General features: G+C 39.8%; 1 protein-coding gene across 4 annotated transcripts; it reads left to right on the top strand.

Annotated features, from left to right (window-relative positions):
* Positions 1 to 1,208: 1,208 nt before the first annotated feature.
* Positions 1,209 to 27,745, top strand: ZC3H7A (zinc finger CCCH-type containing 7A). Of its 4 annotated transcripts, none has more exons than XM_064672824.1 (23): positions 1,301 to 1,420; positions 6,436 to 6,539; positions 7,726 to 7,765; positions 8,541 to 8,738; positions 9,246 to 9,404; positions 11,077 to 11,157; positions 11,241 to 11,282; positions 12,103 to 12,130; positions 12,649 to 12,929; positions 14,577 to 14,784; positions 15,682 to 15,746; positions 16,483 to 16,675; positions 18,300 to 18,461; positions 19,034 to 19,230; positions 19,462 to 19,559; positions 20,560 to 20,741; positions 21,301 to 21,377; positions 21,898 to 22,031; positions 22,412 to 22,517; positions 22,962 to 23,070; positions 23,905 to 24,038; positions 24,388 to 24,551; positions 25,707 to 27,745. In XM_064672824.1, exons 2-23 carry the CDS (start codon positions 6,472 to 6,474, stop codon positions 25,894 to 25,896), a joined length of 2,916 nt encoding a protein of 971 aa, XP_064528894.1. In that variant the 5' UTR covers positions 1,301 to 1,420; positions 6,436 to 6,471; the 3' UTR covers positions 25,897 to 27,745. The 4 variants fall into 4 exon arrangements, 3 of the variants coding, with proteins under 3 accessions (XP_064528891.1, XP_064528894.1, XP_064528892.1); XM_064672822.1 differs by lacking the exon at positions 1,301 to 1,420 and adding an exon at positions 1,720 to 2,076; XR_010434683.1 differs by lacking the exon at positions 6,436 to 6,539 and having other exon boundaries at positions 1,209 to 1,420; positions 23,889 to 24,038.
* The last annotated feature ends 109 nt before the right edge of the window (positions 27,746 to 27,854 follow it).

Below are 27,854 nucleotides of genomic sequence, written 5' to 3'. Positions count from 1 at the left end.
ATTTCTGGGACAAATGTATAAGGCTGGTCAGCTGCACTACTGACATTGTCATCACTAATGCTGCTGGAAAAAAGGAAATGCAATCACAGAATAGCCTAATTTGGAAGGGACTCACAAGGATCATTGAGTCCAACTCTTAGCCCTGCACAGGACACCCCAAAATCCCACCATGTGCCTGAGAGCGTTGTCCTAACACTTCCTGAGCTCTGTCAGGCTTGGTGTGTGACCGCTGCCCTGGGGAGCCCGTTCAGTGCCCGACCACCCTCTGGGGGAAGAACTTTTTCCTAATATCCAACCTAAACCTCCCCTGGCACAGCTTCGTGCCCTTTCCTCGAGTGCTGTCACTGGTCTCCACAGAGCAGAGCTCAGTGCCTGCCCCTCGTGAGGGAGCTGCAGACCACGGTGAGGTCCGACCTCAGTCTCTTCCCGGCTGGACAACCCGGGTGCCCTCAGCCGCTTCTTGCGGGGCTTTTCCTCCAGACCCTTCACCATGTTCATTGTCAGAACACCAACTGCGTCCACTGCCAGAGAACGGGAAACCCGACCCCTCTCATTCGGGAGAGCACTGCAGGGAGCTGCAAAGCGGCCGTTCCGTGGGCGCGGTGTGTGGGACACGCTGCCCGACCAGGGAAGGTGGTTATTGGGGGTCCCAGGGAAGGTGTCCCCGCCCGCACCTGCCGCTGAGAAGGGAATGACAGCACAGCGTCCCTTCTGCCGCCTGCTCGCTGAGGGGCTGTTACCGGGCAAAAGCGTTTTCATACACGTATTTTGTGAGTTCCAACATAAGGTTTTCGATGTCCCGGGCTCACAAACGCCCCTCACCGCTGAGCTCAGCCCTGGCCAGCCCTCAGCGCCCAGGGCTCCGCCCCCGCTCAGGGCCCCGCCCCCTCCGCCAGCTGCGTTACGTCACTGGGCGGGACGGCTCCCGCCAGCGCGCTGCCCATGTGAGGCGGCTTCCGGGAGAGTCAACAGGAGCCTTAAAGGGCCGCAGCGCCCCGCTGCCCGGAGCGGCGCCCCCGGCCGACGGGGGCTCGTTCGTCTTGCTGTCTGCACACCCGCCGGCACGGCACCGCCCGCACGGAGCGCCCTGAGGCGCTCTCCGGCCCGCTGGGGGCAAAGGGGCGGGGGGGCGGGGCCACAGGCAACCAGCCAATCAGCAGCAAAGCGCTTCCCAGCCGGCACCAATCAGAGGCGCCGATCCCCAAAGCGCGCGCGGAGGGCCAATGGGAAGCCCGCGCTGGCCGAGCCCAGGCCGGGCCCCCCTGGGCTGCACCCGCGGCCTCCCGCCAGCAGGGGGCGCGCGGGGACGGCGGCGGCGCGGGGGAGGCGCTCCCGCCGCTCTCGCCGTTCCCGCCGCCGCCGCTGTCGCGACCGCCCCGCCCGCCCCGCCTCCCGCTGCGCTGCCGCGGCCTCACAGCAGGTACGGGCGGGGGGACACACGGACACACACCTCACATACAGGCACCGCTGCCCTCGCGGGACTCTCCGCCCCGGCGAGCGCGCGGCCCCGCGCCGGGCGGGGGGAGCCGCTCCCGCCCGCCCCGTGCCCGCGGTGCCGCCGCGCCCCGCCGAGGTGCGGCCGCGGGTCGGGCCGTGTGTCCCCCCGGGCGGGGCCCGGGCCGGGCGGGCCCCGGGAGGGCCCCGCGGCGAACAAAGGCGGCGGGCGGGCCCCGTGCCCCGGGGGGAGCGAGACCGGCGGGGCGGGAGCGCTCCTGTTGCTCCGGGGCTGGAACCGACCCCGGCGGGGCCGAGCGCTGACAGCGGCCGGGCCCGGCCCGTGCCCGCGGCCCCCCGCGATGGCATCGTGCGGGTTTGGGCGCTAAAGCAGCAGCGCGGTGATTTCTGTCCCCCCCCGGGCCGGGGCAGCCGTGCCCCGCGCTCGGTGCTCGGGCGGCCCGGGGGGTTCTGGTGCGGAAAGTCAGAACGGTATTGCAGGAAGTGGAAAAAAAGGCCAAACCAAACCAACCCCAGAAACAAAACAGGCAGCGAAACTCAATTATTGTCGATTGCGGTCGTCAGAGTTGGTTAGCAAAGGTCATCTCGGTGTAAATCCTGGGGGTGGATCTGGATTTGTTGGTAAGATGCTCCTTCTTCGGCTTGTTTTTTGGATCTGTTCTGTATTAAAATATCTGAAGGAACTGTAAACCGAAGTCTTCCAGCCCTGCTCCTTAATTTTCCTGCTGGGGAAATGAAGTGACTTCACAAAGCGTCTTTGTTCTCTCTTGTTTCTTACGTGAATTTAAGAAAAAATGTAGCAAAGCAGTGAAAATTGAAAGCAAACCTCGAACAGTATCTTATTATTTTGTGGGTAGGGAGCGAGTGGGAGGAGATGCAACTAAATACTGAATGTAAATAAAGAGCGGGGAATGAATAGGTGTTAAACCATTGCTATATATTCAGTTCCATTTTATTCAGGTATTTCCTTTTGAGTACAGAAAAGTTCGTTTCTCTTTTCAGAAATAAAAACTGTGTTATTAAGTGGCTTTTTGAGCTGACATAACAGAGTGCTGTGATTGTGAGCAGAAGTATTAGATGAAGCAGAGGAGTTAACTGAGAGCTGTTGGAACGTGTGTTGTTTACTGTTTTTCCTGTTTCTCCCCCAGCATCTTGCATGCTTGAAGTCTCTTATATAACAGCCCAGTGATGCATGAACATGAACATAAAATCTTTTGTGCTTTTGCTGTCTGAGGAAGCTGTTTCTATAAAGATTTTGCGTTAAGATTTCTATTTGGCCTTCCTTATTTTGGTGCCAGTCCAAGTCTGGTGAGCAGTTTTCAATCTCTGTAAGGCATGCTTTAGTTTGCACTGTCGTTTATTATCTGTAATTACGTGTTCAAACTGTCAGAGGGTTAGGCTGGGCAATAAAATGGCTTTGACAAGTTCTGCTTTGGGTCAGGCTTATTCTGTTATGGGCAGGTGCTTGATGGGCAGGTGGATTCTTGGCTGGGTTGGAGCTGGTGGTAGTGGAGATGTTGGTCTCAGTGGCATCTCTCTAGGAAGCAGTTTGGGTGTAACTGCATTTGTGCCACTTCCCACTTGCCTCTGCCAAGGCACAGGCCTTCTTTCCTGTGCCCCTGGGGTGGGAATTACATGTAAATAGCTTTTGGATCCAGCTGCCTGAATGCATTATGCTTATTGCTGCTGCTGCTGGTGCAGGAGGTACCAGCAGAGAGAGGCGTTTACTTCTTATAGGTGAAAGGGATTTATACTGCCTGCCTTTTGGTCATGTATTTACTCCTGCTGTTCTGTTTCAATCTTACTCTTCTCTTTGCAGTGTCCCCTTTATTCTAGGACCCAGGGTGTAACTTCTCTCCTCTGGAGTGCAGTTTTCCTATATGGAAACATTGGTGAACTGTTTGTGGTTTTATTTTATACACAGGCTTCTGCTTTCACAGCTTCTTTCTGAAGTTTTGATCTAGGATGGTGTAGATAATTTCTGACTGAGTGGATTTAATATTTTGGGTTTGTTACCTTCTGAGTCTGTAGGAAAGGCTGATGTTACAGAAAGAGGTCTCTTTGTTCGCAGTGATTTCCACTAGACTTGCACCCCTGTCAGGGTTCATAATTCAGCTGAACCATTGAGGCTGATAGAGATCTATCAGCAGCAATCGTGATAAAAATTTCAATGTGCTTTGTACTGTACAAAGATCCAATTTGAGATTTCTGCAACCCAGTAATTGTGTTAATAGTGAACTCAGTGATGCATGGCAAGAGGATACTCTCCTCTATCTTAAAAGAACACATCTATACACTGCACTTGTTTTTGAAGTTTTAGCTCTGTGGAGAGGGAAGTGCAGCAAGGACCACTGGCTTCCAGTTGTCTTTAGCATTTAAGGTGCAGAGAATACTTGTTTGAAATATCTGTAATAGCTGGAGCCGTGAATGTCTCTAACAAACAATAACTGAGTTATTTGGTCAGCTGAAGGTTATTAATTCCCAGGGGTGGTAGTTCTGGTCCCTGAATGATGTTATGCATTTTTCTGCTGTTCTCAATTTATCTCCAAATAAGTGATCAGCTAAATGTGTGCAGCAGGAGAAAGGATCAGTCCTGCCCAGTTCTGTCCTTTGGGACTGAATTTTCAACTGGGGGAACTTGTGTGCATGGCAAACTGTAGATGCTTGTTCTCTGGACAAGCTTTACACAGTGTGACCTTGCTTTTTAGAATAACCAAGGCCTGTATTCTTTCTACAGAAAAACTCAGTTGTCTACATTCTGTTTGAATTTATTCATTTGTGTTCTACAGATCAGTCTTGGCTTTGCAAGATAATCTGGCAATTGTTGCATTCAAAGTCCTTGTGCCTGAATGTGGCACGTGGCACATGCTAAATATTGGGAATGTTCTTTAAAATGTATCTTGAATGCCTCAGAAGTGCCAAAATACAGAACACAAGGGAACTTTCTTGCCTTGTGCTGGGAGGAAAGCAAAGAACCGATGAGAGGCATAAGTGGCTTTGTGTCACAGAAGTGGAGGGATTCCTGTCCCCCCGAGCTGGCACAAACCTCTTCTCCTTCCCATCCCCTGGTTGTGTGGCTGGACCAGCATCTGTCACAGAAGCTGTCATTGGCTCCTGGCAATGGCCTTTCTGTCACTTGGCTTCTGTGAAACAGGATGAGTTGAAGCCTGTGATAAAGATGAAACAGTATAAATTGTTCTTTAACATGTTTGGATTTAGGCAGCTCTTTTTTTTATCTCTACTAGGTTTAGTTCTGCCTCTGACCTTAATTACTGATACATTAGTCTGCTTTCTTTTTTTTTTTTCCTTCAGCTCACATACTATTTTTTTCTTCCTTTAGCTTGTACCTTTCAGGGAATTGCACAAAGAGTAAAGCAACAGTACAGGTTTTGCTTTTCTGGTAATAGTTACAAGCTACAAAGCAGCATTTAGACTGTTTAAATGTATGTAAGTACATGTGTTTATTTGTTTTAAGTTCTGTCCCTGCAAATGGAGGAGAGCTGTTGCTAAGTAGGTGGTGTTTTTTATCTTGGAAAGTGGATGGATGACATTAAAAGTCAAAACATGATTGTTATTTGCCTTGTATATAACTGAGTCTAATGTGTTTCTGGTTGAGAGGATCTAAGGATAATTTGGGTGAAAGAGATACTGTCACAGGTGCTATCTTAAACAATTTTAAGTCTTCTGCAAAATCATCAAATATTGGGGCAATGTGACTGTCAAAGTATTTTAAGAAAAGATAAGTTTTGCCTGAATATCATTTGGATGCAAATGAGAAGGAAAAAAAATAGAAAACTGCTTCGAATAATAAATTTCAGCACTCACATATGTTCATCACTTGCTCGCTGTTCTTTTACTTGGGGTGCCAGTTTGTAACATTTCCATTAACTTTATTGTTGTGGAGAAATTGGATCTGCATGTTCTCAACTTCAGTATGTCATTCTTTAATGTTTATGCTAGAGGTGATAAATAAATGCAGTTGTTACAGTGTTGGACTTCTTTTATTTCTTCGCAAATTGGGGTGGAGTTTTGAGGTTGCTTGAAATTAGTAAAGCTGCTCTTAATACTTGTCCAGATTGAGTGGCAAGGTATTACATTGTCAGTTGTTAATTTAGAGGACTAATAGCTAACTACACAGCTCACATGCTGTGACAGCACACTTCAAATAGCCTTATCCTGAGGGTTATACAGATCATTTTAGCTTGTTTAACTTGGATATTTGTAAATCCAGCAAATTAAAGACACGAAGAAAAAAAAAAAAATCACCGTTTCAGACAAATTAAATTGAAGTGTCAAGCTGATGATGTGGAATTACATTGAATTAATTCAGTTTTTCAAGTGAAGTAGGTAGTTTTGCTACTGGTAAAGTGTCCAATGCTTTCACCTTGGTCAGCTGGTAAATATTATTAAAGCAGTAGTGTTTGCTTCTAATTACACTTGAGTGGTGGGGTCATGATGAGAGGCTCTAGAATTAGACTTACTGGTAGTTTTCTCATCAGTTTGAGTTTTATTAATAAATACACCAGGATCTCGAGATTATTTTTATTTCTACTTCAACAAGCAAATAAAAGAACTGTGAAGCTGTGAAGAGGGCCCAGTGTGGACCTCCAGCTGGGTGGAGCAGTAATGCATTCAAGCTGTGCCTGTAGTCTGGTAGAGCTTCACTGACATGACTCTGCCTCATCTGGAGTAGATAAGTGGAAACCAAAGATAAATTAGAAGCTGGAAGAAGGGTTTTCTGTAGGAATGTTGTGTAACTGGGCACTGACCAGAGTGTTGGTTCTGACCTGGGGTTTCTCCCTGGATCGCCAGGGGCACTTCAGTGTCCATCTGGGTTTTCTTGGATGTCTTCTCTGCAGCTGTGGTGGTGCAGTGTCATCTTTGTCTGATGGACTCAGTGTTGATGTGAGATTGGATCCTTCTGGGCCAAGTGCAAACTGTTACATATTATAACAGCCATTTATCTCTCTTCCTTTTGAGGAGTGGCATATCCGAAAAGTGGATGTTCAGGATAACATGTCCAATGTGTCGGAAGAGAGAAGCACTAGACAACAGGACATTAAGAAAGGACTCCAGTTTATAGAGTATGGTTTTGTGGTTTTTATTCTTGTATGCTTATTCAACCTCTATATACATATATATGAGATGGAAAGCTCTGGGAAGGTCCTTTTAGTGTAGCACCAGCAGAGACAGCAGAAGGACCTGTGTTTCTCCTCAGAATACTTGCAAACACTAACATGTTAAATGGGGAGCAGTCTTAAGAAAAGACAGAACCCCTCTTTGTTCCTAAACACAGCAGATTGAAGGTGGGAGGTTATTCCTTTTCTGTCTTTGAGAAAAATCAGCCTTTAATCTTTTTTTGTGAGTGGAAAATGTTGTTAGCCTGAAAATCCACCTTCCACTTAAGAATAGCTGCACTAAGACTAGGTTGCTACTGAAAGGGATGGGTTTGCTAACCACTACCTAAGTGTTTCAGCTCTCTGGAGCTGAAAAATAACCTAATGAAAAATCATCTTAGTAGTTAACTTTCATCTGTGTCAATGCCAAATTCTTTTGTAGATCCTGATTATGTTAAAATCATTGTGAAATTTCACACTAGTTCATTGTTCACATAAGGCATTCTTAGAGAAAGAAGGTAAAAAAAAAAGAAAAAAAGAAAACTGAGCATTTAAGAATTATTTAGAAACAGAATCTCACTTAACCTATATGGAAAAGGAAAAGGTTCCTATTTTTCTCCCTGAAAAGGTAGAAATAAATACCTCTTTTTTGTGCTAGAGAAAGTCTCTGTTGCATGTCATACAAAAGATCTCTTAAAATTCCTGTAGTGTCATTGGTATGACTTAATTAAAATTGATGTGTTCTTGTGACAGATAATTTGTCATTTTATAATACTTACAAGAAGATTGCAGTTCTCCTCATGTATAATCTGGTTCTGCACAGTGGAGGAGAGGAAGGAAATCGTTTTTAATCAAACAACACTGATGTCTAAAACTCTCAAATCATTCAGAGCCTTAATACATTTTGAACAGCAGAGTTCAGACTGAGTTTGTAACTTTAACAGAAAGTGAGTCTTTAGTAATAAGAAAGCACAGTTTTTTAATCAGAACTCATCCACAGCTCCCTTCCTTGTTCAGGGCAGGCTGTAGGCAAAATTTAGAGATTTGCCTGTTGGAGGAAGAGAGGCTGCTTTTAGTGAGACCCAGCATTCTCCAATGGGATTGTCTTTTAAGCAATATGTATAATAAATAAAGTTTGTGGTTTTTTTTCTAGATCTACTTTGCCCTATCCAGGGACGCAAGAACAATATGAGGTAATGAAATTACTTTAATTGCCAGAAGGGTTTTTAACATGGATCTATTTCAGTATAGTTACTCTTGGTTTTAGTCATCCTTTAATTAGTGATATAGTATGAGTGGTAATTTAGAAAGTCTTAGTATGGGAACTGGAAGACTACTAACATTATGATACAGGTATTCAGATATTTGGGGGTGCTGAATTCACTCATACAGAAGTTTAGATGAAGTCTTTCTCTCCTGGTGTTGGGAATAAATTTGGGACATTAATTGAATAAAACAGTGTGCTATTCTAAGTAAAGTTCAGAGTAGCACAGCAAAAGTGAGATTAAAGGACTTCACTCACATACACCTTCAGAACATGTTTTGTTTCTGTATGTCTTATGAGTTTGGCTTGTATTTTCAAACTCATCCTCTTAGTTCTTAATCCAGTGGTAGGTGGTTTCGTTGAATTTGAGAACATATTAGATAAAAATGCAATTGTTCACATTTTAGATTAAAAAATCCTTTTGCTGTGCAAAAGCAGCCCTTCTGCTTTGCCAGTTGCTATGGCTGCTGCTTGCTGAAAGAATGTATGGAACATATATATATATATATATATATATATAAAAACATCTTTGAGATTGTCTTGGGAACTGTCAGAAGAAAAATACCAATACGGACAAAAGTTCTGTGTTTCACTTTGATTCCGTGAGGCTACAGGTGTAATTTTTTTTATGTAAAAATTTATTTGGAAACGTGGAAGAAACCCAACAAACTGCTGCTGACGAGTGTTGCTTTTCTTTGTTCCAGTTATTTATACGAGACCTCGTTAGAAACCTTTTTAATGAAGGAAATGACGTGTACCGGGAGGGTGACTGGAGGGGATCACTGAGCCATTATACAGAAGCTATAAACATTGCTGATTATGCTAATTCTGAAGAAATCCACGTTTCTGATGATGTTTTAGAGAAGCTGCACGTGAACAGGATAGCGTGTTTTTCAAACATGGTAAGCTCCTGTCCAAACTGGCAGTGGGAAGACCCAGAAAGTTTAAAGAGTGAAAAACTCTTGGTGGTGCTTTGCAGATTGCCACGTTTCAAATCATCACGTTGGCACATTCTTTAAATTCTTCTTTTTAGAAGTATGATTGAGGTATTTTTAGTTACTAATACTAGAATATTAACATAAGAGTCATACTAGGCTTGGAATTTGATGGAACAGTGTTTTTATCTATTTATACTGCTGATTGCACCTGAGTCTGCTGCTTTCTCTGCAGAAAAAGATGGCTCTTCTGAAAAAGCTAAATTGTCTTTGTAACAGCTGGTGGATTTTACATAAATGATGGCCCTGCCTGTTTTTAGTTGCCTAAGTTGGTGACTGAGCAAAACTCATAAATGCAGCCTTGGTGAATGTCTTACAGTATTTCAATACCTTAATCTAATACAGATTAAATTCATTATTTCAATGATAATAGTTCTGATTAGTGGTGGTTTTTTTTCTTTTTCCCTCTCCTAGGGATTGCATGAAAAAGTTCTAGAAGACTGTGAGATAGCATTAAGATTGAATGAAAACAATTTCAGAGCTCTCTATAGGAAAGCAAAAGCTTTGAATGAGCTGGGAAGGTATAAGAAGGCTTATGATGCTGTAGCAAAATGTTCTCTTGCTGTGCCACAGGTGGGTAAATTATATATTGATGATTATTTTTTAAGGTTTGAAACAGATATTACATCATTTGAAACAGATATTCTTGAAACAGATAATATATCAAGACCACTGAAGTTCTTTCTGTTGGTTTGGGGTTTTTTTAATGGAGTAAAATATTTTTTATTCCTCCAAGCATTTTTTCTTGTGGAAATGAAAACTGAGAGCAGAGATTATAGTCCCCAAGCTCAGTTTGTTGTGTTAACTTTCAGCAAAAGAAATAAGTCACTTTGCAGTGGGGCTCAAGTGCCATGAATGTTTGCAACAAACACTAGAACCACTGAATTCTTCGTTTAAAATTCTCTATGATGTGAAGAGAAACCCCCCATAATTAGAATGTACTATATTGATTCTTTTGGTAACTGCATTTCAGCTTTCCAAGCCTTTAGTAACATTCTTGTGTTCCATGTGAATCCCTTGCTGTGCACCTCTGCTCTTGGGCTGGGGCTGTGTTAGCAGCAGTGTGTGGTGCAGGAGATGATCTGTAGACTGAAATCCTGGTCCTCTGAGGTCTGGTATCTGTGGTTGTTTGTGTGGTTGGGTTGGTTTTTTTTTGTTTTATTTGTTTGTTATTTTTTAAGAGTTGGGTTGCATCAAGACAATTCCTGCAGGACTTTCAATTTAGTGACATCCAAAACTTAATCTGCTGTGGCTCTCAGACCCTTCATGATGCAACCCGAAATGCTGCGAGTGGGGCTGCTGGAGAGGTTTCACTGCAGAAATGCATCCCTGATTTGAACTGAAATGCTGCTGGAAGCTTTGCATGCTCTGCTCAAAATAGAGTGATCACAGGACAGAATACTGACTTGCTGCTTTTTCACCTTTCCACATCAAAGTGACAGTGACATGAGCAGACAAACTGGGGAGCGTAGGTTTGCCTCTTGATATAGAGAAGGTTTCAGTTTTGTTTCCAGAGACACAAGCAGTTTATCTGAATGTGTAACTTTGGACTTTGGATCCTCACTTTGCACCTCCAGATCTGAATGTTTTTGCTTAAGGTTGATATGCCTTTATGTAAGTTTTATAAATAGCTTTTTCTAGCTGTGGGACATGATCTGAATACTAAATCTTAAAATAATTTCAGTGGATAGCTATTGTGACTATAGGACAAAGTGAAATATGCTTTTAACTCAGCTTTTCTGGTTGTGTGGTGCAATTACTCCCAAAATACAGAGTTCTCATTAAATATTCATCAGTGTCATGTAGTAGTTAATATGTTAATCAGAAATGTGTCCCTCAATTTGTGTTAAAATGATAAAATAAAACCCCATCCCCTCAAAGAACAAACACCCTCCTCAAATAAAAAGAAAAATACTCACCCACAAAAAAACCCCAACAAAACACTTCTCTGAATTTCTCTTGTTTTGGAAAAATCTTTATTTTAAATTCAGATAAATAGGGAAAAAGGATACTGTTCATTTTCTGTCCTTTTCTTTTTAAATTCCAAGTGTTGGAGTAACTTTTGCTTGAGGGTAGCTTTATTTTTCATGTTTAGGTTTTAGTCCCATGTGTTTGTGAAAGAATAAAGCTGCATAAAGAGACACCCTGCATGCAGGATCTTGCAGAATATAGACTGAGATGTAAACAGATGTCCTGGCTACATGACAGTACATGTAAATGATGACATTTTATTTATGTCTTTTAGGATGAAAGTGTGATTAAGCTTACCCAAGAACTAGCTCAAAAACTAGGGTTAAAAATAAGGAAAGCATATGTAAGAGCCAAGGTAAGATTTGAACATTTTACAGTAAGGTTTCCCTCTCTCTTAATGTCACAGTTGTGTTTAATGGAAGTATCTTTTCTTTGCAGCCACCCTCCTCAAATTCAGTTTCTAATGATTTATCAACTCAGGTAAGGTTTTACATGGTCCAGGGAAACTGTCCCTGTAAACTACAGGGAATAATTGTTTCATAATTTCACCATGATAATGGGAAAATGGTGCTATTGACATTTTATATGAGATGCTGTTATCTTGGTCTTTAGGGTTCTGTTGATCTTTGTGTTCAGTTTTGCTGTATATTATGGCAGACTGGGACATAATGTTATCATTCAAGTTATCTTTGTAGAATCAATGTTATCTAAAATATTAAATCCAGTGCAATGCATATATTTACTTTTAATGTGTTGAGGCAAGAGCATAGTTAATATGCTTATTTTTTATTTTACTTATTGACAATTATCAAAATGAAGGTTGCTGGGATAAAATCCCTTTTACTATATGGATTTGTCCAAATTTGACCTTCATTAGCAGCTAAACTTGCATTTGTCTTGCTCCTTGTAATGTGTCTGAATGGCAGGAATGAAGAGGAGTTAATTTTTGTCTTACAGACTTCTTTCACAGGAATATAGACAATTTAGCTGTAAATGAATGAGGAAACGTAGGAACAGCTCATTTAAGATACCCTTTAGACTCTTTCATTCCCTGAAGTATCATTCTTACTTTTGTTGGTTGGCTGCAAATTTTTAGTGATACTGTGAGTGGATTTCAGTCTGCAAATGGATGCTTTATCTAAAACATTATTTGACCCTTAAATTGCATTAGTTCATAAATTTCAGATTTTATGAATCCTGCATTTTAGACCTTACTTTCTTCATTGTAAATATGTATTTGAAAAGTTTAAATGGCTTTTGTGCAAAGTGCTGAGAGGTATTTTTTTTTTCTTGCTTACAGAATTCTTCTGTAGAAGATATTGAGTTAGGTGAGTCTGGTGTTACAGTACCAATGCTAGGAAGCTAAATATGCCATACATATCTCATTGTATTTGTTAGGAAACGTCTGAAGAAAATTCATCTTGTCATTTGAGAGTTCTGTGGTAAAAAGTCTGATCTGCTTATCTCTAAAACTGTATATTTAAGTGGCTGAGCAAATTTCCTTTTGGTCTCCTCAACTTAATAAGATTGTAGCTGCTCCTGTAGTGATCATTTCCATACTGTTCTTTTTAACTTGGAAGAACAGGGAGGGGAGAATATGCCACAGATGTAGTGAAGTATCAGATCTGTAACCTTTCCTGTTTTTCTTGGTTTGAGTGATAGATAAACACTGAGACATAGGTGCACATGAACTGGAAGCTGATGGCAGCTAAAAACATTTAATGTGGTTTTCCTTCTTCACATTTCTTCACTCCCTCACCCTCCACACTGTCAGGGTAAAAGTTATGCAAGATCTTTTCACATCTTTGAACAAAGGTTCCAGTCGTTCCCATCTTACCTTTTTCAGATTTATCTGACCAGAAGCAAGAGATGGTTTCTGCTGCTTCTTCATCAAACTTTGTTTCTGAAGTGTCTAAAGTATCACCAGTTCCTGTACCATCTCTATCTGCTGTTATGCCTCTTCAAATGGAAAAGGTCCCTTTGCCTTCTGCAGTGTTGGCAAATGGAGGGAATGTTTCTTTCCCTATGCCAGAAGCATGTTTAGATTGTGGAGATGGAGATATAATTATTGGGGAAGAACTTGATGAATTACTTGATTCTGTGCCTGATCCAGATGAAAGTGTAATGGTAAGACTTTTTTTTGTCTGTTTTCTTCTATGAGTGGGATCTTGTATTTTTATCAAGTGGGCAAGTGGTGAAGTGTGTGTTACCTTTCCTGGTTACATGGAGCTGTATTTGTACATACGTTGATTTTTTTATTTTTCAGATGTAGATTATTGTAAATGTGGCTGTAAAGATATCAGGACTAGTACTACTGCAGAAATACTATTAGCTACTAATAATACTACTTAGAGGAAGTACTGTGAAAAGTGAATTGAACATTTGAAGTCTGGGCTAGTGTGGTTTTTTTGGGTGTTTTTGTGCAAATAACCCCACTTAGAACATTAAGAGTGTGTTGGAGTGCTCACCCTGTAGCTGTAGAAACTATAGTTAAACAGAAGCAAATACCTTTGCAGGACAGAAGTACTTGGGCTGTGGCCTTCTGGGGCTCTCACTGGTATCTCTGCAATCAGAGCTCTGTCCAGATTCCACCTCCTGGCTAAACAGAAACAGTCCATCATGAGACTTTTTTATATTTTTAGAAGAGATATTACAGAAATTTAGTTATAGGAAATGTTGTTCCTAATTACACCATCATTCCAGCCCTGGAACAGAACAGTGTTCCTCAATTGTCAGTCAAAATGAGAGCTCTGATAGTTGAGCAGAGATGTCTGAACTTATTAGCAGGTTACTGGCTCCCTGCTGTGGCCCTGCCAGTCATTTGGAGTATTTATTTTGCATTGCACTAGTATTGCAGTGTTAAATGAAGCTGTGGCATATTCAGTTCTTTAATTAGTTGTGATTTTAATTCCTCAGTCACCTGTAAATCTTCAAATCAAAAATGCTCTGGCTTCTAATTTTCCGGTTTATGCACTTTGCGTTTCAGAAAGTATTTTGAAAACGTAGAAAGTAATTGTTTTTAGCACATCCTAGGAAGTTTGCCATAGTGAAATCCAGGAGGAAATGCAGTCTTCCAAGACAAACTCCAGGCTTGTGGAGTGTGGAATCTTGAGGGAGTTGTAGACTGATAAGTTGGGGAACAGAGGGAGTTTCCCATGGGCCAGACTCTGTGCAGACCTACTTGGTCAACCTCCAGGGATGGCAGGAGGAAGGGAGGGGAAACTTCCCCACTTGGCATGTCCTTCCTAAGGGTGTACAGAAGGATAAGTTATTTTTCATGGGGGGAAAGAAGATGACCTGGCCTTTGCAGAATGTGTTACCATTGGATTGTGTCTGGGGATTTATTTCAAAGCTAACTCTTGACTCTTTGCTGTAGTACAGTTTGAATTATGTCCTCTTTAGTTAGAAAAAAATAATGTTGATTTCTGTCTCTTCCTAGTCTTCACTTTGTGTTTTTAATGTAATTTGGAAATTCAACTCTGATCTGATGGATAAAAAAATCCAAATCTGTTAGTAAGTTAGTAAAGGTTTGGTAACTAAACCTTTGAAGTGATTGATCCATGGATAATGCCTTGCACCAGGGCATTGTTTAGGGTTTGGGTTCTCTTTTGGGTAGCTCTTGCAGTACAGTAGTGTGCCTTTCACTGATGTTTTTCAGTAGGTTTATAAAAATTTTGCAAAAACCTTACTAAAAGAAATACTGTGGCAGATTTGTGTTCTTGAGGGTTTTTTTGCTGGGTGTGAACACAATTCTTAAATTTATTTTTTTTCCAGCAAACTACAGGAGCCAGAGGACCTATTCCTGCAGGGAGTGTAGCTCCTAGTGTTCCTTTCTCTGCCTCCTTGCTGGGGACCCTGCCAGTTAGTGCAGGATTTGTTCCTTCACCTTCTCTTTCAGAAATCTTTTCACAGCCTTTGGCTTCTTCCCTGGAAAACTTTTGTTCACCTTTAAGCACCTTTTCAATCAGTGACCCAAAAAGAGGTAAGAAACAAGCCTTAATATTTAACCTTTTATGATGAGAGTTGTGCACGAGCCAACTGGCTTTTCTTTTTAACAAATGAGTTTTCACAACTATTCAGTAGTATTTAACACTTAACATTTCATCTCTGCTAACAGTTTTTGAGTGTTGGTTGTACACCAGAATTTATAAATAAAACTTTTGTTTCCTTGGGGTCTGTGTAAGCATGGTCAAAGCTCTCTCTGTTCAGTTTTTCTATATCTATTGTATAACTTTATTTGTTTCAGGTGAATGAGTTTAAAGAAGAAAGAGTATTCTTTCAAACATTTTTTTTTAAACAAAGATGTTCTTGCAGCTTAAACCTTTTGTCATGATTTGGCAATAAACAAGAGTTACAAAAAGGGTAATACAGCTATGTACTCTGAAAAGATACCAGATTCAAACCATAAGAACTATAATTATGTAGTGAAATCAGGTATGTGAAATAAGATATAAATAGTCAGTGAACTAGAAAAGATAAAATAGAGTTTTGTCTCTAATTACCAGTGTTACAGGATCATGTTGCCTTTAGAAAGAAGCCAGAGTTACAAAATAAAATTTAAAATAGAAGAATCCTCTTAACCCTCTTTCACCTCATTCTTTCATATCAGGTATTGCTTATCTCACTACCCTTTTTGTACTGCACAAGTATCTTCATATTGCTTCAGTATCTGCCTGCAAAGCTACTGCTGATAGTAATTTTTCAGCCCAGATGTTTACAAGGAACTTTTACATAATTGAAAAAAACTTATCATAGCAAAAAAACCCCAGCTTTGGTGTTTGTCAAAAAACCTTTGATGCTCCTCAGGAATGATAAATAATTTTTTGCATGGGATGTTCTGGGGAACTGGTATAATTAAAACTTCTTGATTTTCCTCTAGACATCTCAAGTTCAGCTTCTAGAGATGGAACACCAACACTTAGCAGCAATAATTCCCCATTGTTTGTACGTATATGTCATGTTTTCTTTCACATCAGTTCAAATGTTAACACCTTGGAGGCTTTGCATAGATCAGAATTTTTACAGTTGAAGTTTCTATTTTTAATAAAAAGGCACTTTTAGTGTTAAAATAGGATTCTGACTTGGAGATCAGTAGCACTGGAGCTCACAGCAGCAGTAACTAAACACAAGAAAAAATTTACAGAGGTTTGTTTTATATAGGCAGATTTTGAATACTGTCACAGCCCCTTTTCCCTTCTGAGGAAGTTGCTGTAAAATACTGTTGAGTTGTAAAATAACCAGTCTAAAATCTCTTCTGATCTGAGTGCCAAATAGTAGGAATCCTGAAGAACTGTCCTAGTACAGGAACAGAGCAGATACCACCTTGTGTCTGGAAATCTCTCTGCTCTGTATTCTGGTCGTGCTGTGTATTTTCAGTTGTGCTGCTGGCACTGATTACATGGGGAAGGGTGACACCCCTATGAGCCAGGATGGGCTAATAATTAGCCTGACAAGGGCTGTTCTCCCTGTACCTGCTTGGGTATTGTTTTATGCTTAGTCTGTGCTGTGTAAACAGCCTTTGTAAAATTTCCATGTCCCTTCTTAGACGTGTGTTTAAGTTTTTAGTACAGTCTTTTTGTGGTAGTCTTTTTATGCTTTGAAGAATAATTTTAGTAGGTTAAATTTGAATTGTAGATAACTAAATTATTTGGATCAAGTAAAATATACTTTCTTTCAACAGATAAATGGTCCTAATAGTTTGTTTGGGTCCGAAAATTACATGGGACTTGCAGGCCAAACTAGAAATGACTTTTCAAATGTTTTTAGCAGTACAACTGCTAATATACCTGTATCTTCAGCACTTGGGGGAAGAAACCCATTGGAAGGCACACATGAGCTAAGACAGGCCTGCCAGTTATGTTTTGTCAAAAAAGGTAAGGGCCTTTTGGACTCGATTGGTTTGATTTCTTTAAAATTAAAAAGCTGAAATGTTCATAATAAACCACCGTTGGCTTCTAAACCATGTTAATCCTGACTCGTTCTTTGCAGATGTAGCACTGTCTTGTGACTGCTAAAATATTTCAACCACTTTTATCTTCTTTCTTCTTGTCTTTCTTTCTTGTCCTAATAGATTCTTGATTCCTAAACCCACCCCACATCCCCACACGCTCTCCCCAGCCTGTGTGTGAGGTCATTCTCATCCTGTATTCGCTTTCCTCCCAAACCCCAGGGTACTGTGAAGAGTGACACCTTTGCTCAAAACTTGCAATACTCTCTCTGATTGGCAATGGGGAATTGAACTGCAGTTCAAAGTACCTGGTAACCTTCACATCCCATCTGTTTTATCGTTCTTTCAAACTAATTCTAAATGATAATCGTGAGGCTTCCAAACCTTTGTAATAATTAACTCCACTGTATTGACTCAAAGGAGCTTAACCAGTATTGGTCTTTAATACAACTAATCTTTTAGGCCTGAGCTGTTGCTGTTAAACAGAGCCATATTTTAAAGGCAATAGCTTTTATTAAGACTAATCTTAAATATAAGCATTGTGTTTATAGGCATAATTGATATTGATACACTAATAAAGAATTGCATCGAGACATTTAGGGGATGACTATTGTACCTTTAAGAACTTCTGTATTAGTTTAAAATTGTTTTTACAAGAAAAATCCATGAAGTGATGTTTGAAAAACCATAGGACACATTCTTATAAAAGCAGGAGCTATAAAATATTTGTGAAAATACTTAGCATGTTCCTAGCTTCACTTTTTGTGTCAACATATCTACTTCCTCTGTTTCTTTCCATCTCTATCAAAGCCTTTAAGTGTCTCCTGCTTTTACTACCTTTTGAAATTGTACTGTTCCATCATCATCTTGTCAGAGAAACTGGGTCATACTCAGGTTTTTTCAGTCTCATAAACAGCAAAATTCACTGAGCATTGCTCATCCTCAGACTCTCTCCCTGATGTCTTCATTTGGCATCGTCCTAAAGACAGAGTTTAAAGCTAGGCTTATTTTTGTTTCCAAAATCACAAAGTTCTGGGATTGGCATTTCTCTTTTTGGCATGTGTGTACTTCTTACAGAGTGTGTTTTGTCTCTGAACATAGTCCCTGTTCTAATAAAATAAAAGTTGAAGGTTAAGAGAGCCATTTGCTGATCATTGGAATTCATCTGCATTGACTTATTATAAGTAAGCAATTTAAGTTTTAAACTGGTGTTATGGGAATGTATACTTTGGAATTGGAAAAAAATGCAGCAATTTGCTGTCTCAAAGTAATCTTCAGGTTGTAACACAACATCCCTCCCCAAATATAGAATAACTTGTGAGTTTTTTCTTGCTGAGACTGGTCCTTTTGTAAGTATTCGGGGTTTTTTCTGTTCTGCTCAACATGATGGGTAATGACTTTTGGTTCTTCAGAGCTGCTGGTGCAAGTAGGAATTCTATTCAGTGTGTTCATGTACTTTGCTTTTGGGCTTCTGTGCCAGTGTGTGTATGGAAATGTTACCATTTGCTGCAATTTATGCAAATACAAGCAATTTTCTGTGATTGTTTCAGGTCCTAAATTATTGGATTACGCTTACCATCCCAATTTAGAACATAAATGTAAGAAGGATATTTTAATTGGCAGAATAAAAAACTCAGAAGATAAATCATGGAAAAAAATACGTCCAAGGCCAACAAAGACACAGTATGTGGGACCATATCATATATGTAAAGGTATGTGTTACAGAGAGCAAAATGTTAATGCCTCCACTCACAGTAATGTAGTTCAGCTTCTCCATAGTGAGGTATAGAATGAAGTTTTATTCTTGCTCGTGGGAGGTGGAGAAGGAAGTTCAGGGTTGTTTATAATATCAAAGGAGAGCCCTATTTTGGCTGTTAATGTGGTTATTTAGAGAACATGCACTGTACTCCTGTGTTGTTCTTCATCATGAATAATTTTGCTTTCAAGTGCCGGGCGATTACTCTTAAAAAGAGCAACAAAAAAGCCTTTTCTCTTAGACTTTTGCAGTATGAACCTCTACTTATGATGACTTGTGGATTAATGAACAGCTTAGTTTAAGCACAGGGCATTCTGGGTTTTCTGCATTGTTGCCTTAGACTGGTACAGGATAGTTGGTGGAGGTTTTACGTTTTCAGCAAGTCATTCAGCATCAGGTCTTGTGACCCATGTAAAACTGGGACTTCTTCATTAAAAACATTTGAAACGGAGGTGGTGGAAGCTTCAAGATGAATTTCCAATAAAAGTCTTTCCAAAAGCAGTGTCACAGTTGATGTTGGCATTTCAGATGTTGCTGCTGAAGAGGAGTGCAGGTACCCAGGTCACTGCACGTTTGCCTATTGCCAAGAGGAGATCGACGTGTGGACGCTGGAGCGCAAAGGAGCCTTCAGCAGAGAGGCTCTTTTTGGAGGAAGTGCAAAGATCAGCTTGACTGTGGCCCGGCTTCTTCAGGAACACCACGGATTATTTATGTTTCTTTGTGAGGTGCTGCCTGATTTCTAATAACACAATAAAAATTACGATAGATGCTAAAATTACCCAGACAGAAATGCTTTGGTTCATGCCTGTTTTGCAAATTTTGAAATGGATGTTCAGTAATAACCTGACTAGCTTTACATTAGAGACTAGATGAAGTATCTGTTAAAATCTTTGAGGTAAGGTATATTTTGAAATGTATGCAATACATACTGTATAATTATTTTTTTTGTATTCCAGAAATGTTTTGATCACAAACCCAGAATAATAAGCAAAAGGAACAAGGATAACTCATCTTCTTGTTCTCACCCTGCTATGCATGACTTTGAAGATAACAAGTATGTTTGAAATACCATCTCTATAAGTTTCAAATTAAAAGCAAAGGGTTTAGGGCAGTTTTGAATACTGACTTTCATTTCTTACCTGTTGATTGACTTCTCTTCTCTGCTAACTGCCTGTAATGCTTGGCAGCATAGGCAAGACAGACTTACAAAACAAGGGTTGACTCATGTAACTAAACTAAAGTGAACTGTTTCTTTATCAGTGATTCATGAGGGGCCCACCCTTGTCTTTGAATCTTATGGGTTTTGGTGTCAGTTTAATAGCTGGTGAGCTGCACTGATGTAAGTAGATGTATGATGTTAAATTAATATAGGAATTTACAAGTTTTCTCTTTCTTTGATCTACTTTGCTTATTTTGCTGCAGTTTTAACTCAGTTAAGAACAGATATACCTTGATTGCAATGAATGAAATAGACCACAGTCCTTATTAACTGTGTTGATTAAAAAAAAACAGTGTGAGGAAAGTGTCTTTAAAGAATAGTTTAAGTTAACAAAGCTCTTATTGTTGTAATAGTATTAAGTAAATTTTGGGGAATTAAGAGACATTTTTATATGAGGTATACATAAGTGGGAGCATTTGAATTGCTTTGTTTGCACTCCAGTTCCCTATATTGCAGCTCCAAGAGCTGGGCTGTTACTGCAGTGCATCACCTCTGTCTTTAATGGTGTTCTACAAAAGAATAAGTATTATGTTAGTAATTAGATGAGGATATGTACTTCAAAGTGGACCAAGATATGCTTCCCCTCTGGGAAACCAGTGATGCAGTTGGATTGAATTCAGTAATGCTTTGCAGAAGAGGGACCTCTGGATTTCACAGGAGCTGTTCCATGATGTTTGCTTACTTGGCCTAGAAATGACCCTTAGACGTGACCTCCTCCTGGAAACCGTTTTGACTTTCCCCTTTCAAATAAAAAGCGTTTAAAAGACGTTTGAATAATCTGTCATGAGGGATGGTCATTTTAAGAAATATCTAAAACTGGCTGTTTTCAAAACAGGTGCCTTGTCCACAGTTTGCGAGAAACTATGGTGAAATATTCCAAAATCCGCCCTTTCCAACTCCGGTGTCAGCTTGACCTGTGCAGACACGAGGTGCATTACGGCTGCTTGCGAGAGGATAAATGCTTTTATGCTCACAGTCTGGTGGAGCTTAAAGTCTGGATAATGCAAAAGGAAACAGGTGTGTTTTGCTTTACTCTTTATTGTCTTGCCACTCCTTCCTTGTCTCGACTCCCTGTGAAATCAGCAGCTTGGGATCAGGGCAGGAAGCAGGCAGGAGCAATCTGGTGTCTATCAGCTTGGGTTTTGGAGAGTTTTTCTGTGGTCCATAATACAATGCAGTTTTTATAATTACATGGTCACGACAGGTTTAGTATGTTATGTTTAAACGACTACTCAAAGATGCACCTTAACTTATGTGAGCAATCTGTAATTTAAAAAACTTGTCTGCTTCTCTGGGTGATGATACATACAATATTTCTGCTTTGGAGGCCCTCCTGATATCCTTAAGTGTATATATTTGTGTGTATGGATGAAATGTATATCCATGATATACACACATACACGAGTGTGTATATATTGTATATCCATGATATACACACATACACGAGTGTGTATATATTTATTCAATATATCAAAACAGATAAAAGCTTTGAGGCTGCAGTTGCATTCCAGTTTGAGTATGTCTGTAATGCTACAACAGTCATAAGTACTCAAGCATTTTCCCCCTTCCTTTTCAGGTATTTCACATGATACTATTGTTCAGGAATCAAAGAAATACTGGCAGAACATGGAAGCTAGTGCACATGGATCACAGGTATTTTCATTTTTCCATTCAACTGGTTCTGCAGTGACTCTGGTGATAATTCTTTTTTAATGTATGGAGCTTATTTTAGAAATTACTTTTTTTAATGATTTGCAGATAATCTCTTTCAGTGTAGACTTTCTTCAACTTGCTTCACTTAGACTAAAATGCCTGCTTTGCTGCTATGCAATTCCTTTTTTGCTTTGCTTATTCTGTAGTAGGTGGAACATAAATATAATTTCAAAGTCAGCTGCCATAGGGCAATTATCTTTTTCATATGGAGGACTTTTATGTGTATGGTTTGTGTGTATTACCAGAACTTCAGGGTACATGTACCTAAATCAGAAATAAGTTAAATAAAAAAATGCATGTGTTAAGAAATGTCTAGTTTGAAATGACAAGGCATGCAGTAATACCTGCTTCCCAACATGTGTTGTAAACTTGTGCTGTAGGGGGTAATTCATAATTATGTATGGATTTCTTTGCAGATGCAAAATACCTTTTACTGTTGTTGTTCTTTTTTTGGCTTAAGATTCTTGGGAACCAAATGAAATATGGATCACTTAATTTGAAGATGAAGTTTGTTTGTGGTCAGTGCTGGAGAAACGGTCAAGTTAATGAGCCAGACAGAAACAAAAAATATTGTAGTGCAAAGGCCAGACACCCGTAAGTAAGATCAAGCAGTGAAACTTCTGATTTTTCAGCCATTTAAAACCTCTTTTGGGAAACTTTTTTGCTTCTTAGAGTCATACAAGGAATTAAAAAACCAAAATATATTGAAGTAGAACAGTCATCTCTTTGTGGCATGTCAGTAATTGGTACAGAGAAACACTTTGGTGGCTACAAAAGTGTTTTGTCTTTGGGTTTTGGTTTTATTTTTGAATGATCCGTTTCAGCCAAGTTTCAGTAGAACTTAGTTAAATCTCAAATATACGGCGAAAGCTTTGTAAAGAACCTTTCTGAGCTCTCCTGGTTCTGCTTCTCTGCACACAGGGGGGGGCTTTTTTTAACTGTATTTTCTTTCCCTGAACATGTCTGGTTTTCAGGTGGACCAAAGATCGCCGTGTGGTGCTCGTAATGTCTAACGAACGGAAGAAGTGGATGACCATCCGTCCTCTTCCTGCAAAGAAACAAGTGCCTCTGCAATTTGATGTATGTTAACCTAAAACTAATGTTTTGGTTAAGAAAACAGAGTAATGGGGTGATTTCATCAGTTCTGCAGGAATTCCCGTGGGAGTTGGTGGGAATATGTACATGGTGTTTCTAAGTTCAGCCTCAGAAAACCCTGATCTCACATGTTACTACTGAAGCCCTTTCTCATGAGAGGAAGTAAATAATTCTGAAGTAATTTATATATCTCTGTGGTCTGATAATGTGATAGGAGGCAAAAAGCAGTCATAATACTTGTTTCCAGCAGTTTGTTTTTTCTAATTCCAAGAAATGACTTTTTTATAAAATAAATGATTTTATTTTTCGTGTTATATGAATGTCTGACTGGAAGGGGAAACACTAGCCAAGGCTGAAAAAAAAAAAATCTACTAGCATCCATTTTACTTTATATTCATAAGGATTTTTTTTTTTAAATTCATGTTCCAGTTGTGCAATCATATTGCTTCAGGCAAGAAATGTCAGTATGATGGAAACTGCTCATTTGCTCACAGTCCTGAGGAGAGAGAGATGTGGACCTATATGAAGGAGAACAGCAGTAAGTAGAAGAGTCCATTCTAACATGTAAATCTAACTGTTCTGCTTTTCATTCTTGTATTTACTTTCTCTCACTGTCTTGTAGTAAACCTTGCAAGTGCCCTTTTAATTTTAATAAACCCAGACTGGGTATTCAAAATCAGTATTAAATAAAAATAGCTGTATTGTATATTTGTTGCTTGATGTTGCTTGATTTTTTAACAATAGTTTCTATCACTTTTTTAGGTGTCTTAGAATAGTGTATTGATCCTTGCAGCAATATTGTTTGGGGTTTGTACTTTATATTGCCATGTGTGCACACATGGATTTTATTGAAAACATAGTGGGGAAAGCTCTTTGTGGAACAGCCCCCCCCCAGATGTATTTACTGGGAATTATCATTCACTTCCTGTTGCAGACTTGTTGTGCCATTAGTGTAACTGGGAGAAATCATTAAAAATCAGAAGTAAAAATGACATAAATGATCAGATCCTGTTCTGCAGGAAAGCAGACTAAATTTACCAAAAACTGTAGCACATGTTGTATTAGTACTTTGAAATTCAGGTATCGATACACAGTGGCACAGTTGTTATCTGTGCCTTGGGTCCCTGTTCAGAAACAGGTCTTGCTTTCCTCCCTATAGGCAGAGCAGGGGCTTGGTAAGTAGCCAGAGACTCCTGTTGCTCTTGGCTCTTAATCTCTGAACTGTGTAACTGTCTACATTTGTTTCCTTCCTTTTTTTCTTCTTACCATAGGTGGGGACTGAATTAAGCTTTGCAAACTCAGTCATTTATCTAGTGTTCTCAAACTCTTGCCTTAATTGCTAATTACTTATTTTAGCTTCTGCTCTCATTAGTTCAAGACTTGGAGCAGTTGTATGACATATGGCTAAAAAGTCAAAAACCAGAAAAAGGAGATGATACAGCTGCTCAGGCAAACAAAGAAAATGGGAAGCAGATTCACATGCCAACTGACTATGCTGAAGTCACGGTAAGTAATCAAAGCTATAATCCAAAATCCAAGCATGTGGGGTTTTTTTGGGTTTTTTGTTTGTTTTTTTTGCCCCAGTCAGTAACTTAATGTTGTTACCCTCATTTTCTTGGTGCTTCCTTAGTCCATTGCTAGCTACACTAAATGCAAACACTCACTGACACTGTGAGGCAGTTCTTCTAAAGCCAGTGGAGATCATAAACTTCAGGTGACTGTTTAAATAACTATATCTCTTCAGGTAAACAACAATTTGCTGACCAAGATAGAGCATTCAAAATGTATTAGGAGCATTTCTGTGCTTAAATCACTGAATTCTCAACGTTCTATTTTCAAATTCCTTGTAAAACAGGTGGATTTTCATTGTTGGATGTGTGGGAAGAACTGTAATAGTGAGAAGCAATGGCAGGGTCACATTTCTTCTGAAAAGCATAAAGAGAAGGTTTTCCACACTGAGGATGATCAAAACTGCTGGCAGTATCGCTTTCCAACTGGATATTTTAGCATTTGTGATAGGTATGTGGTTTTTAAGATGGCAAAAATGATGACAAATGACAGTTTAAATAATTAAGGCAGTTACTGGTTTTGACAAAGTTTCTAGTATTTGTGGCTTTGCATACATCTTTCAACAAGAAATTAAGTAATTAACAGTATTTTAACGTACTTGAGAACTCAGGGAGTGACAAGGTGCCTAATTGTGGAGTTGCAAGTTCATGGCAGCTGTGTGAAATGGATATTATTGGTATTATTACAAGTTTACTTAGGCAGCTGCATATTAATTACCTGTAGAGCACAGGAACAGTGCCTTGCTGGGCAGTGACACTGGAGCTCTAAGGCAAGTAGAAATGTTGGCATCAAACCGAATTTGTTAAAATCGAGTATTTGTTATTAGAAATCATTTATGAATGTGTTGAAGAGAACTTCTAAGACCTGTTGGTTTTCCCCAGCGTTGGTTGTATGTTGTGCTGCTCCCTTTAATTCTTAAATGCAGCCTGTTTACCTGCCTGCAGAGGACTTTTTTGTAAATCTGTTGAAAATTCTTTCCACCGTTGGAATCTTTTTGGAAGGCAAAAAGCTTTGGCATTCTGGAGTTAAAGGTTCAGTTTGCTGAACTGTTATTCAGTTTTGAGTGCCTTAGAGATCTTGAGAAATTGCACAGTTATTTTGCATTTGCAGTCTTTGCCTGGAAGCTCACACTCCCCTTTGCTCAATTTTTAAGTAATATTCTAAATGGATTTGATGTTTTGAACATAGCAGACCTCAAATATGCAGTTTAAAATGAATACAAACTGGCATGCCAAATTGTACCGAGTATTCTAAAATCACATTTAGTTAACAAGGATTAATTAGTTGGATTTTTTATCAATAGCAGTTCTTTAGCTTAGTGAGTTAAATGATAAGGTATTCATTAATATGAATTTGAAAGTTTCAAGCATTAAATGACTCAGTAAAGTAGGAACATGAAGAACAGAAAGAAAAGAGCTATGTCATGTCCTCTGTAAAATACAATCAAACGTAAACAGAGTTAGTATCACTTTAAAAGTAAATACTCTTCCAAGTGTTTTTTTGTCCTTAATATGTGTATTTGAAAAACATGATCTGAAGAAAATCTAGACAAAATAGTGATCACGATAATTCTGTGAAAACACTATTTAAAATGTGTCTTAACAGATATATCGCTGGTACTTGCACTGAAGGAAACAACTGTAAATTTGCCCATGGAAATGCTGAACTCCGTGAGTGGGAAGAACGAAGACAAGTTTTAAGAATGAAGCTCAGCAAAGCAAGAAAAGACCACTTGATTGCTCCCAGTGATAATGATTTTGGAAAATATAGTTTTTTGTTTAAAGATTTAAACTAATACAGAGATGACACATACATGTTATCAGCTGGAAGCATAAACCAGAAAATTTGACAATAATCAAAAGCATGTGACAGAAAAGCTGCAGGTTTTCTGCTTTTATTGGCATATATTGTTCCTCCTGAACAGCAAAGTATAGTAGATTTAGGGGGATTGAGCAGACCTGTCTATGCTCTCATGAAACAGAGTGGTGATTAAAAAAAAATCTGAAGTATTATGTGCTTACTCACCTTCTGTTGGACAGAAAGTTAGGAAATAGAAGGGGGGAAGAGTGGTTATAATATCTAGGAAGCCCCCTAGTCTCAGACCTTCAGTTGAAAAGCTTCAAGGTATCAAGGTATTGCAAAACAGAGTGTTATGAGCTAAGAAAATGATGGATGAAAATTCTTCAGATCTTTTAATGGAGAGGATTTGTTTAAAACAAAGTTTGCTACTTATCTATATGTAGGTTGCTAAAAAGGATTTTCTTATTAAAGATTTTAAACAAAATAACCATTTAACTACAATATATGTTGAATGGGTATTTTTTCTCTATTTGTATGTTTCAATATAATTTACTGAAAAAGGATCTTGGGAGGAAAAAAGTATTAATTTTTGAAAATGAAGTAGTTAAAATTCTGTTTCTTGGTCTTTGCTGTTTAAATGATGATTTTGAAAGATTACACTTGTATGTCAGTATTGTGTATTATTGTATGGACTAATGTTGCCTGTAATAAAGAGAACTTTACACAAAGCTGTTTTCTGCATGTAGCCTCTCAGGATTGAGATTTTTGTACAAACAAACAATGATTTGCCAGTTAGCAAAAGCTTGAGCACATGTAGCTAAAAGTTTACTCAGTTGGTATTTGTGTCGCTCGCTGCTTGTTTGCGGTTTTCTGTATCGTCATTAGCTCATGGCATCACTGCAGTAACAAAAATGGCCAATAACTTGCAATGTAGGCAAGCAGTTTGGAGCTATGTGGTGCTGGGACACGTTTTCAGTCCTTGGACGTGGGCACGAGCCACTACCTCAGCTGCAAGGTGGATGGTGCTTCCCATTGCCTTTCCTGCAGAGCATAGGACATGGAAAACCATTCAGGGGCTGAGGTGACTCCTGGCTGAAGAGCCTTTGGGCTTTACAGTAACTGGAGCTTCTGTTGTGTTTTGGCTTCTCTGCAGATAAACTGCTTTCAGCTTTCTTTGTGTGTTTGCTGAGTTCCTCCCCCCCCCCCCAACTAAGCTGTTTTCAGTCACTCATTCAAAATAGCTAAAGCTAGGTTTCTTTTTTTTTTTTTCCCCTCCCATAACTGGTTTCTCCCTCCTCTCAAGAGTATTTTTCTCTGTTCCTGGCTGACCTTATATAATTAGAAGAGCTTTAAGAATGACCTCAGTAGTTTGAATGTAGTCATTGAGCAGATATTGTGTATGTGTAAAACGTGTTGAACCAAAGTTCGGTGTTACCCATACACGACATGGATGCTGTGTCCCTTCACAGAAAGCACAACAACTATGAAACCAACACCTTGTGCTTCAGTCATGGCTTGGGGATCTTGGGAAGTGACTGCTCCTCACAGGCTGGGCTGCAGTGCATTGAGTACAGGATGCAGACAAACGAGCTCTCGGTGCTTGAAATACCACCCGCTGCAGTGCTGGTTTTTTTTACATTGTTTGTAATAAACTGAGCGTGAGACAAGAGTACTGTGGACACTGTTATTTGTGTGACAAAACCTGATTGTATCGTGTGCCTTTCTGAATTGTTTTTTCTCAATTTTATGCTTTCATTGTTTAATTGTATAAGTGCTCTGTAAATCATTGGAAGTAATTCTAGGAAAAAAAAAAAATACTAAAACATGAAACCCTCGTTCCGTAAGGCCGGTGTGAAATCTTTCATGGGGGCTGGTGGGGAGTAACTGCCGGGGGGGTCGGGGGTTATTCCCTCGGTGATCCCGGGACTCTTAGCGCAGCCCTGCGGGGAGCGG

Source organism: Pseudopipra pipra, chromosome 16 (assembly GCF_036250125.1).
Source record: "Pseudopipra pipra isolate bDixPip1 chromosome 16, bDixPip1.hap1, whole genome shotgun sequence".
Lineage (NCBI taxonomy): Eukaryota > Metazoa > Chordata > Aves > Passeriformes > Pipridae > Pseudopipra > Pseudopipra pipra.
Note: the sequence above shows the minus strand (reverse complement) of the source record. Positions and strands in the feature narration are given on the sequence as shown.